The following is a 12,992-nucleotide window of genomic DNA, read 5'->3' as shown; positions in this document are numbered from 1 at the left end:
ACAAAGACAAACAAAATAAACTGCTAGGTCTTTTCTGTATTAAAGTTTTTAATGCCCTGCTTCACAGTTCTTACAGTTTATACTGTGATCTGGTATTTTAAAAAGGTCTTAAAATGATCATAAGAAAGGATGCAATTGCAATTTAATTTTGCCCATCATTTCACCCTTGGCCTGCTAAGGGGATGTAAAGTGAAATAATGTCATATATTTCCCTTCTCAGGGCAAAAGTGGTGCTGTTCTGGGAAAGTGAATACTAATTGGATGGTAACAGACTCAAGAAGGGCCAAGGTGGAAGAAAGCACTGCTTGGTTCTGACTAGAGACCAAGTTCAAGCTGGCACATTAAGATCTGCAATGGGTACTTCACTTTACCATGTTTAATTATAGCTCACCTTTCAAACATTGCCAGCTGGCTATCATTCTGTAGATAAAAATCATTTTATCACTGGCCTATGCTCGGGTTGATAAACATATGACTGGTTTTAATCAGCTCTACTTCTAAAATGCTCAATTTCTCAGCAACTTTCTGGTGAAGACGTTCCTAACCCCATCTTATCTAGCTGGACTAGTTTTGTACTTACTTCAAATGACCTAAAGTGAGTTGTGCTACTTGTCTCTGCCAAGCTCCTTGGAAGCAGTAAATGCAACCAAATACTCTGAACAGCAAAAGAAGGCATCAGAAATTTGGATGGGAACTGAGGGCTAGAATAACATGGTACTTTGGCTGAGCTCTAAGGAATGTATCTGTGTGTAGGTTTCTTCAGTGCCTCTTCTCTTCTGCCTCTGCTGATAAGCTGCCCCTGGATGGTACTTACGTCACTGGCGAGTTCATTAGCCTTCTTGGCATTCTGATAAGCAGGGGTGATCATGGCTGGGAAGCTGCCCTTTCCCCTGGGCTCTCCATTCTCCTCCAAGTAACCCTGCTGAGCCAATCAGAAACTTTGGTTACTTATGCTCCCCGCCCTAAAACAACCCCTAGAGCCTGTTCCCACACAGTCCATCCACACTGGTCCAGTGATTGCCACTGGAGATGTACTGTGTGATGGGTAAGATGTTAGATCCCGGAAGTCAGACTCACTTACTAGTGGCTAATACATAATCAGCACAAAGCAAGTGGTAATTCTTGCCATTATCATTAATATTTCCATTGGATAAACCAAGATACTTGACCCGTTTCCCAGTTTCATGCTCTAAGGAATGCATGTGTCTTAACTCATGCCAGCAAAGAACGTCGTCTTCCCATATATAATCTTGAATACTACTTTACTTGGGTCCAATGATTGGTCTATGAAGAGGTCTATGATTTGACATCCAAATATTGATGTTTGTCATGTAACCAGAAAAGAAATAGAACACAAATGTTCGTAATTTAGGGATGAAAAGCTTTGAAATGCTACCAGATTATCTGAAATAGGAGTGAGTATGTATTTTAAACAAAGGACTATAATCTCACTTTTCAGTTTTCTTTATTCTTTTCCATACTATTCACCCATGCCCAAAAAGGAAAATTTTGCTCATGGGATCATCATGACATGACTGAGAAGGAAGTATTCCTGTGTTTCGCTGGCAGCCAGATTTACTCCATGACCTGCTCAGATGCACCTTCACTTAGAAGCCTCTGAGTCACTCCCTGGTCGAAGTCCTGCCTTGGGCAGAATCTGCTGATTCCTCATTTGCATCTTACTCAACAACCTGAGACACTCCTTCTTGTACCTCTTTGGGCTCATAACTCCAACTCTCTGGGGTCTGCTCTAGGCAGAAGTTTATCTCAACAGCTTGGACTTTGGCACACACATTTTCTTAAACCATTGGGTCCAATTTGCTCTATGTTTTCTCCTATCCTGCTTTATAGTTTTGTGTTGGTAGCTTTATTTTAATGTATGCATGTGTGTGTGTGTGTGTGTGTGTGTGTGTGTGTGTGTGTGTGTGTGTGTGTGTGTGTGTGTGTGTGTGTGTATGTGTGTGTGTGTGTATAAATCTTTTCCTAAGACATCTACTTCTGTTAAGGAGTTCATTGGTTACAAATAATAAATTGATTACCTGATACAGTCTTTTTCACAAGTTGAGTTATTCATTAAAAAAAAGAATGAACTGGTTGGCACTTAAGGCATTACAGATATTTATAGTTTATCTGCCTGTCCCCCTGCTTCTCTCTCACTCCCTCCTACTCATGGCTTGGCAATTCCTGCCAAATTACCCAGCTAAATGCCAGGCTAGGTTGAGTCCCCTCAACAGCTGCTAACTAGGGTATCAAACAACACCCATGTAGACTCTCATGTTTGCTTTTAAGACTAGAAACTTCAATCAAATTGTTCAAATAATCAAGAGCCAAAAATAAGACTATGAAATTATATTTCAAAATATGTTCACACCCATAGATAAAATGTAATCATATGAACACACATAGATGAACTATGACACAGATATGAAATTATATATATGTTATAACTAGGGGTAGGCAAAACTATGCAAAATATTTTTGCCAATTATATTAATGAAGCCAGATTGTTTTAAATAGAACTGATTTTGTAAAAGTTTTTCTAAGCCTTCTAAATGACATATTTAAGACATGAAACAATTAAAAGCATATTTTCATTGAATTTAAATCATTAAGATACCACATGACTAACAGGTAGGATTTGATAGATTTTATGATGTGAAACCAAGTATTATTATTGCTTTGATAGATATTAGCAAAGTGATTACAACCAGACACAAAACCTTCATATACATTCTAATGGCACACAAAAGTATGGCAACTTGCTATTCTAAAGAAGAGAAATAACTTCCTTCATGGGTTATGTGTCTGGTAGAGCCTATCTACTGGCAAATAATTCAAACTAATTAAGAGAAAATCATTCCAGTATGTACACTTTCTCACTTCCATTTCTTTTTTAAAATTTGTAACTGAAAATAAATGATGCTTCCATTACTATGCACAACACACAGAAAACACTAAAGGATATGCAAATAAAAACTTGCTTTTATCTGTTGTATCCAACTTTTCTCTTTCTGAAAAGATGAAGTTCATCTAAGAAATGCAATCAGGAAATAAAAAAGGTATGCACTCTTTGCTTTATCTAGGAACCTAGATAAGAAATTCACTTCCTAAAGAAATGAGCCCTGCTATGCAACAAACTGCTCCATATTTTTTAAGATACTTTTTTTGATTACCTTCATGTTTAGGCAATGATGGACAAAATATAATCAATCTTAGTCTTTAGGACTATTCTTCAGTGAACTGAGAAGAATGCTTTATTCTTGGCCAAGCTGCCATAGTTGTATAGAATCTTTAATTATAAAAAATAAATACTTAGAATCTATTATCTTACATAGGTCAAGTTGATCCCTGTCTATCTGTCTGCTACTTTCTGGCTTAGAAAATCCAGAATTCATGAACAAAGATTAAGCACAACCCACAAATGGACATGAACTGTGTTCCAGCTAATAGAGGCCAACCTGAGAACTGCCTATAGAAAAGACCAGTCTCCCAGAAAGACATTGTATCACATACCTGGTCATACCGGACTACACCTTCCTTTGTCAAAGTACCCTCAGCTCCAGTAGCTGAGCCAGCTACTCCTCTCATCTCTCGTTGATATTGTTGATGGTACCTCACCTATTTGGAAGCAAAGGACAAACTCAGTAAGTCTAGCTTCCCAGAAACAGGAGTCAGAAGAGTAAAAAAAAATGAATTGTGGAATATTCTTGCTCTATTATTCTTGAGTCTAAGGCATATGGCTTAAACACAGAAGTACCAGGTCAATGTCATGGTAAAAATGATTAAACACTATGGAGAAAAACTACTTCTTGGCATCAGCAAGCATGCAAAAGCAAACAGGAAGTTGGGCTCCAAAAGTTCATGTTAACTTCATGTTTCTTCCATGTGACAACATAACTATGAGCACTTACATCACTTGCCAGCTCATTGGCTCTTTTGGCTATCTGATAAGCAGGGGTGATCATAGCAGGAAAACTGCCTTTCCCTCTCTGTTGTTCATAGTCTTCTGTGTATCTCACCTAGAGAATTAAAAACAAAAGTATATCTCATGCTACAATCTTATCATAGGCTGGATGATCTGTCAGGTGTTCTGTTAAGGAGTCCCATGACACCTCGCCCATTCTGTAAGACAGATCTTAAGGCATATAATTGACATAATTACAGCATGGTCCACCATGTGCATACAATCTACTTGTTTTTAGTTCTGATACCCAGTGCAATGTGTGGAGACAAATGGAGACACTCAACATGGAGTTCAGAGCATCTTTGTGTTCCATCTGGTGCGGGCCAGCTGGTGGGGCTGGGCAGAGGAGTAAGAGTCTGTCCTTGAGGAGCTATGGTCAAGTTTGGGAGTTAATGGAGGCTTCTTAATTTCAGATCTAGGCTAAGGCAGGTGTGGAAATCACTTATTAAAGCAAACCTGTATTTTGTCCTCACCTCTGGCTCAGCTAAACACTAAATTCTTGGTCTTTGTTTGCTATTCAGCACTGAATGAAAAGATAAGTGGAAAAAATTCTTCAAAACTTATGTTCCCTAATTTGTACTGGAAAGAGAGATTTCTTTCAGATTAATGAGATACATCTAGTTTGGTATTAATCTGGTCTCAAGGTTTCACCTTAAAGAATGTTTGTGAAACCGGGTGCCAGTGGCTCACACCTATAATCCTAGCTACTCAAGAGGCTGAGATCTGAGGATTGCTGTTCAAAGCCAGCCCGGGCAGGAAAAGCTGTGAAACTCTTAGCTTCAATAAACCACCAGAAAACTGGAAGTGGCACTGTGGCTCAAGTGGTAGAGCGCTAGCCTTAAGCTGAAGAGCTGAGGGACAGTGCTCAGGCCCAGAGTTCAAGCCCCATGACCGACAAGAGAGAAAAAAAAGAATGTTTGTGAAGTGCATGCTAGCTGACATATTAGACTCAGTCTGAGAAAATTCTTCCTGGGATCAAGGGAAGACTAGGAGGCCTCCTATATTCTCTCTTTCTTCTCCTCCAGTTAACAAAGAAAAAGGCATCTAAGACCTGTATGGCTTATCCTTCATGATTTCTTACATCACTTTGAAGCTGTCCTCCAGCCTTGGCCCGTAGGAGTTCAGGGGTATCTGCCACTGGGGTGAACTTGGAGATGTGTTCATCATGCCCTCTCTTGTATTCCACCTGAAGAGGAGACAGCACAGAGTGAAGGTCACGACTGCCTCACACTCCCTGTAAGAACCTTTCCAAGCAGCTCTAAAGGAGCTACAGCATCAGACTATACTTACAGAGAGCCAGTGGGGAGGTGAGGAGGGTCTCATGGCACTTAATTTAATATCTGTAACAACTACATACAGTGATGGAACTAATGTTTTCCCTATTTACAAATGAGAAGCTAGGGAAACAGAGAGGTTAAGTAATTTTCCCCATAGCCATACATCAAATAGGAGATAACGTCAGGATTCAAATCCCAACATGCTGGCTCCAAATAAGTTCTTAATCAATAAACTATGCTACTCTTGCAGAGTTAAGTTTTAAAAAATCAGCAACCCCCCAAAATATTTTGGTCCGGTCTTTGGGTGAGCTATACCTATATGGTCTCTGTCCATTTTGTAGGTGTGGCCAAATCAAGGAACAGAAGGTCAACAATTGGGATATATAAAAACACAATTTTCTACATCATGCAATGCTATCTATACCTATGGTCCAAAGCACTCACTTATGTATGTGTGTTTTTCCCCTGAATCACAGAGCTTCATAAACCCAAAACTTAGCACAATCATTGATAAAAGTGGGCACTAGGGCTGGGCACCGGTGTCTCACGCCTGTAATCCTAGACACTCAGGAGGTTAAGATCTAAGGATTGCGGTTCAAAGCCAGCCTGGGCAGAAAAGTCCCCATGAGACTCTTATCTCCAACTAACTTCTCAAGAACCAGAAGTGGTGCTGTGGCTCAAGTGGTAGAGTGCTAGCCTTGAGCACAAAGAGGTTCTGAGACAGTATCCAAAGCCCTGAATTCAAGCCCTACAACCAACACACAAAAAAGTGGGCACTGGGACACTCACTTGGCTGGCCAGTTGGTTGGCTTTCTTGGCTCTTTGATAAGCAGGTGTGATCATGGCTGGGAAACTCCCTTTACCCCTCTGTTGCTCGTAGTCTTCTGTGTATTCCTGTTGGTTAAAACAATGAAAGCTTTGTACTGGTTGAGAACTAAAAAAACTAAGGAAAACAGGATTCATTAGATACTTTGGAAACATTTCCATCTCCTGGAGTTAAGTTTGAAAATGGTATTTGCAAATCACCATCCACACTGAGGAACACATTCCCCACATCTAAGGCTATCCCCTTCAATGTTTATATCAAATTATGGGAAGTCTGGCATAACACTTTGTCTCCAAGGATTTTATGTTAGTAATTAGTGCAATGACACTTTGATAAAATTTTTCTGCTGGGAGTAGTTTTACAGCAAAGGGAGAGAATGTCTTGCTTTTCCTCCTTTCTTTCTGAGCATCTCTGATCATTACTTTTCCTAATGAGACATATCATCGTATCATGTGCACTTCACTGTCTTTCCATTTTCTAAAAGAAAAGTCATGAAGATTAACAGTATTTCCCAAAGTGGACTCTTCAAAGGGTAGGTATGTGCTAAAGGCCAGGGATATGTTCTGCAAATAATGACCTCTGAAATCAGGGATCGATTGCCTTTCTATGGCAAATCTCAAAGATCTCTTACAGTTCTGGAGGTCAGAAGGTTAAAGTAGACTATCAAGGTTGACTCATTCTGGAAGGACTAGAAGAGAATCCATCTCTTTATTGTCTCCAGCATCTGAAGGGCCTTTTGTTCCTTGGTGCCTAGACCCACATGACTTTGACCTCTGATTTTGTCATTGCACAGCAACTTTCCCCTAATTCTGATCCTCCCACCTCCAGGTCATGGAGACTTGTGTGATCACACCTAGCCCTCCCTAAGAATCCAGGACCTTCCTGTCAAGAGCCTTCATTGAAGCACAGATGCATAGTCTCTTTGACTAATCAGGTAACATTGCACAGATTCCAGAGATTAGGGAATCATTGAGAGGGACAAGTATTTTGTTTACCACAACCCTAAAAATAAAAGAATACTCAAACTCATCATTCAAATACCTGTTCAGAGTCCTTACCTCACCAAGAGACTGTCGTGCCTCAACCATCCTGACAATTTCAGGGTCTGGCAGAGCTCCTGGACACCAAGTGTTCCCTTCCCCATATCCAGGCCAGTAGGCTCTCTATAAAGGAAACACACAGGTGCTTATAAACACATGCCCTGTACATTTGGTTGCCAAGATCCCGCTATCTGCCCACATTCCTAGTAACACTCACATACTTCGCAAAATAAGATGTTCTTTAAAAACCATCATAAGCTCCTCTTGATGAGTGGTAAGTCTCCACTAACTAGAGTGCACATTTTTTCAGACTACAAAAATGCCCTAACATCCTAAATAATTGAATTTCCTGAGATATGTTAATGATATAGAAGAAAGTCTAAATATAACTTAACACATTGTTGCTCATCATTTGCTAAGATTGGGCAGGGGTGGGGAAGTCCTTGTTGACAGACAACCTGAGATTAATCGGCATTATTCAGACACACTTCAAAAAAACCTACTGTCTATTATGTTCCTGACAACTGACAGTGAGAAAGGCAAAAGACAAAAGACAAATTTCTCTTTAAAGATATTTATAATTTAACAGCGGAGAGAAAACAAACATAGGAAACAAAAAACAATTAGGAAACATTGGTAGGGTTGCATAAGCTTTGAAAACAGTAAGCTGTCAAACAGTCTGTAGGGGCTGGGCTTTGGTTTTGGCAGGGAGAATAGAATTTGAAAATAGAATAAAATAGAATAGAATTTGAGCTGGAACTCTAGGGCTAAGGCCTACAGTTAATAGAAGCAAAGAAGGAAATGGCCTATGCCAGCTAGGTCCATGCCATGAAACAGGAATTTCATGCATCATTCACGAGTGAATCCCCATAGCTTAGCACACAGCAGAGTCAGTGACTATCTACCAAGCGAACTGCAGGAGTGTGACTTGCTGTGAAGGAAGGCTAGAGGGTGAGGGGTTTGTCTTAAAGACCACAAGGAGCTGAATGTAACTGGACAGGAGGGGCAGAGCTTGGAGACAGCAGATGGGCTGCAGGTGGGACAAGCTGGCAGGTTGGGCAGAGCTAGGCTTTGGAGATCCAAGAGGATTTTATGACAGTATCAATAACAGGTGGAGGGAAAGCTAAATGTAAACAAAGTGTAAGAAAACACACAAAATCTTTATCCGGTAATATCAAGCATTGGGGTGAGTGTGGGGGAAACAGGTGTCCCCACAGTCTGCCTAGGGGTATACACTGAAACTCTGCAACACAGAAACTGGAACTAGCCCTGCCCTCTTACGGGTGTACCCAGACCACACTATCCACACCAGCTTGGGAGGCCTGATGATAGATTGCTACAAGCAAACACAGTCAAGATAGATAGATGTAAGTAAACAGAAAACTCCAGAAGGATAACGATGAAACAGATGGGAAGTTGTGAGTAAAGGACTGTTAGGCCTGGCACTGGTGGCTCACATCTGTCATCCTAGCTACTCAGGAATCTGAGATCTGAGGATCATGATGTGAAGCCAGCCCCAACAGGAAATTCCATGACTCTCTTATGTTCAATTAACCACTGGAAAACCAGAAGTGGAGCTGTAGCTCAGATGGTAGAGCGCTAGCTTTGAATAAAACAGCTCAGGGACAGTGCCCAGGCCCTAAGTTCAAGCCCCACACAACCAATAAAAAGTAAAAAAAGTACTATCACCTTACTTATATAATTGCAACCCTCTGTACATCACCTTGATAATTAAAAAAAGTACTAGTAGGATATTTTTTTACAATGACAAAAATGCAAGTCTTGGGTGTACAATTAAAAATACATGGCTGAGGAATTCTGAAGTGGGCAGAGAAATAGGTTAGGGTAATCCAGCAGGCTGTGTGTGACTGACATGGCCCAGTAGGCTGAGAGGCCAATCTACAAGAGGGAAAGGCATTGCAGGAAGGCCTCACAGAGGTCCAGGCAGGAATGACATAGGTCATGATGAAGACAGAGCCATGGAGAGGAAGGGCTGGGCTCAGTGAAGCATCAGAGGAAAATGGTATTGGCCTCAAGCCAGGGCACCTGTTCTCAGTGATTAAAAAAAAACACTAGATGGAAGGGACTAGATAGTAAACTGAACTGGAGCAGAGTTAAGATACATTGATAAAAGTACTCCATAAATATCTTGAGTTACAAACTGGATGAAAAGAAAACGAATTGGCTTTCCCTAGACATCTGTGCATATAATTTTCAAAGTATGTCACTCTTCTCTCTCTCTCCAAACCCATGTATCAGGCCTTTCTCACCTCATTCACCAGTGGTTGGTTGTTAGGTACACCTACTCCATCCGTGGATTTCATGTCCCAGTGAAAAACTGATTTAAACTGTTCATCATCTACTCGGTCACTGATCTGTATGATAAAGATACCATCAATAAAGTTTCCATCAGAGAAGAGAAAGAAAAGAAATATTATGCAGCTAAATTGGGGGAGATTTTTCTATAAGACTCAACTGCAAAGCATTTTTATTGCACTACAAGGAATCTGGGTACAATACATCTCACCATGGTCCCATCTGAGCCATCAGCCAGATAACACATATTGAGTGCTCTCTGTACAAGGCTCTATAAAGTAGCACAATTAAAAATAAGATCAAGCCAGGTGCTGGTGGTTCACACCTGGTAATCCTGGCTACTCAAGGAGCTGAGATCTAAGGACTACAGTTAGAAGTCAGCTCTGGCAGGAAAGTCCATGAGACTTATTTCCAATTAACCACCAGAACCCTGGAAGTGGCACTATGGTTCAAAGAGGTAGAGCACTAGCCTTAAGCAAAACAGTTCAGGGACAACACCCAGGTCATGAATTCAAGCCCCATGATGACAAAACAAAGATTGAGATACATTTTCTCTAAATTTAACATACAGCCCAAAGTCTTCATGTTAGAGTAATTTCAGAAAACCTTGTATATCAGACTTACATTCTTCATAAATTAGCCTGTGTAACTGTCACCCAGAGAGCTTTTTAAGATACCATGTTAGAAATGATTAGCTCGCTGATTTCATAAAGGCCTTTTTCATGGTATAATTTTACTTTCAACATCTTGATCAATAACATCTGAGTTGTGTGTGTGTGTGTGTGTGTGTGTGTGTGTGTGTGTGTGTGTGTGTGTGTTCAGATGTAAGGCAGGAGTCAAGTACATTTTTTTGTAACAAACATCAAATCATTCAAACACTTATTTAATTATTCTTGCTATGTTGAATTATAGTTGTGCCTCTGTTATAAATCAAATGACCATATATGAACAAGTCAATTTTTGGATCTTGTATTTTAGGCCACTGAATATTTTTGTGCAGTCCTCCTCTGAGTGATTTGTACTGCCTTTACAGTAAATCTTGAAATCTGATGTCTTATATTCTTCAATTTGTTTATCAATTTGTTTTTTGGCTTACAAGTCTAGGCTTTCAGGTTTGCATGTTAATTTAAAAATCATCTAGCTGGGAGCCAGTGGTTCATGCCTATAATCCTAGCTGCTCAGGAGGCTGAGATTTGAGTATTGTAGTTCAAAGCCAGCCCGGTTGTGAAAGTCCATGAGACTCTTATCACCAACAAAACACACAGAAAAAATCCAAAGTGGCGTTGTGGCTCAAGTGGTAGAGTGTTCACCTCGAGCTGAAGAGCTGAGGGACAGCACCCAGGCCCAGAGTTCAAGCCACATTACAGACAAAAAAAAAAAAAAATCAGTCAGCCAATGCTATAAAATACACTACGGTCAGGTGCTGGTGCCTCATGCCTGTAATGGTAGCTACTCAGAAGGCTGAGATCTCCTTAGATCTCCTTGATCTTAGATCAAGGTTCAAAGCCGCCTGGATGGAAAAGTTTGTGAGATCCTGATCTCCAATTAAATCACTAAAAGCCAAAACTAGAGCTGTAGGTCAAGAGTTATAGCTCCAGTCCTAAGTGAAAAAACTAAGGGACAGCACCCAGGCCCTAAGTTAAAGCCCCAGTACTGGTACACATACACACAACAGACACAGCCAGACAGCCAGACAGCCAGATACACACACACACACACACACACACACACACACACACACACACGCACGCACATGTAACAAAAATCAGTAGGTTCTTGAGTCTCTGATATAGATGTCATAGTGTTTGCATATAGCCTACCTACATGCTCACATATACTTTTAGTCATCCTTAGATTGCATGTAAAAACCAATAGACAGGCATACTGGGACTCTGCATTACTGCCTGTGGCAAGAGCAAAAGCTCTGTTAAAAACGCACTTTATTTTTAATTGCATTTTTATCTTTAAGTAGTTGCACAAAGGAATCGCCTTTGAACAAATAAATACAGGAATACAACAAATCTTGATCAGTGTCACCCCTTTTATCTTTCTCCCCTGTCCACACTTTTGTGAGGACAGGCTGGCAGGTATCAGAGTCAGTATGAGGTGAGGTGACATCAGGAAGGGAGTCTCAGGCAAGCAGAGATTACTAGAGAGTCCTCCACCTCCTGGGTAACTTTCTAATTTTAGAAAACTATTAAGCTCCATCCCACAGAGCAACCTCTCCTGGGGCCTGGACAGGATAAGTTCAATGATTCATCACTTTAACAGATGCAAGAGTTTAATCAACAGCTGGGTATTTAACTGAACTTTAGTGCCGACTTTTCAAAAGAGTCAGGCTTATGAACAAGGCCTCTTTGTCTTCCATCCCAACCCCCATCTACTCAAATTTTATTACCAAATCAAAATATCTTGACCTAGACCTGTACTAGTGGATGAGGGAGCTTATATAATCATAAGCAACTACTAAATTCAGGAAAATTTAAGAGCATGGAACTGGAGGTTTTTAATTTTCTCCACTGAGATATTATAGAGGAAAGAAAAGTAGGACCCTTTCCATATTTTTCAACTATGCAAACTTTTTTATAAGTTTTTTATTGTGAAAATACTGAATAAAGGGGTTACAGTTACATGAGCAAGGTAATGAGTACATTTCTTATCCTCCTTTGTTTTCCCCAATTATGCAAACTTTTTAAAGTAAGCACCTAATGCAAGCAGGGACTGTTGTATAAATGAATATCAGTATGTCTAGAGTTGACCAGATATAAAGATTATATTAGAATGAAGAGGCTCAACTCCTGAACCTAGATTATCCTGTGTATTGGTCCCAAATGTTGATGGAAGAGAGCAACATTTTGTTACTCAACTACACATTGCATGTGTAAGTGGAGGAAATCAACTGTTCACGAATAGACAGAGACACTTAAAATCTAACAGGTGCTTATGCAAAGGTATCTGCTTTCAAAGCTATTTCAAAAGCAAAAGTAAGTGACTTACCCCACCCATGGCACCCAATGACTTCTTCACATTTGGATTTAAAGGAATATGATAGACACTAGTGAACGTATTGTTCTTAGGGTTGTGGCTGCAAGCAAAGAAATAGACATAAATCAAAATTTAAAATGTACTCGGTGCAAAATGACTAATTATTCTTAAAGGTATTGTTACTTTTCAAAGCCAATACACCAAAAACTGAATTAAGTATTGTTAGCAACTTTCCAGGCAACGAGTCTTAGAGAAAAAAAAAAAAGGCTCAAATGAACCAAATTCAATGTGTACAATGAAACTGGATATGGTCACTTGAAAACATTTGGAAAAAATAAAAATGAATATAAAAAAGTTGTATGTTGTATGTTGTTCCACAAATATCGACAAGTTTGAGATGATGTTATAGTGACTAGAGTTGATCTTTATTAATAAACGTAAGATTTTTCTGTCCATTGTATAAAATCTCCTTTTAGATCTCCAAAGACTGAACCTCAGAAAACACTTTTGGGAGACATTTCTTGGATTTAACCATGAAGTATATGAACTAAGCCTTTCGTTGGCTATTTGTTCTAAAATGAACA

General features: G+C 39.9%; 1 protein-coding gene across 1 annotated transcript in view; it reads right to left on the bottom strand.

The window, feature by feature from the left end:
- LOC122115833 (nebulin related anchoring protein) overlaps positions 1-12,992 on the bottom strand; it is a 68,820-nt gene that overhangs the window by 55,041 nt on the left and 787 nt on the right. Inside the window, exons 3-10 of the mRNA XM_042689394.1 lie at positions 12,421-12,508; positions 9,378-9,482; positions 7,126-7,230; positions 6,031-6,135; positions 5,046-5,150; positions 3,912-4,019; positions 3,514-3,618; positions 815-919 (exon numbers count right to left, since the gene is read on the bottom strand). Of these exons, the coding sequence (XP_042545328.1) occupies positions 815-919; positions 3,514-3,618; positions 3,912-4,019; positions 5,046-5,150; positions 6,031-6,135; positions 7,126-7,230; positions 9,378-9,482; positions 12,421-12,508 (826 nt within the window). The remainder of the gene's footprint in view (positions 1-814; positions 920-3,513; positions 3,619-3,911; positions 4,020-5,045; positions 5,151-6,030; positions 6,136-7,125; positions 7,231-9,377; positions 9,483-12,420; positions 12,509-12,992) is intronic.

Source organism: Dipodomys spectabilis, unplaced genomic scaffold (genome assembly GCF_019054845.1).
Source record: "Dipodomys spectabilis isolate Male_0828 unplaced genomic scaffold, ASM1905484v1 ptg000125l, whole genome shotgun sequence".
NCBI classification, from domain to species: domain Eukaryota; kingdom Metazoa; phylum Chordata; class Mammalia; order Rodentia; family Heteromyidae; genus Dipodomys; species Dipodomys spectabilis.
Note: the sequence above shows the minus strand (reverse complement) of the source record. Positions and strands in the feature narration are given on the sequence as shown.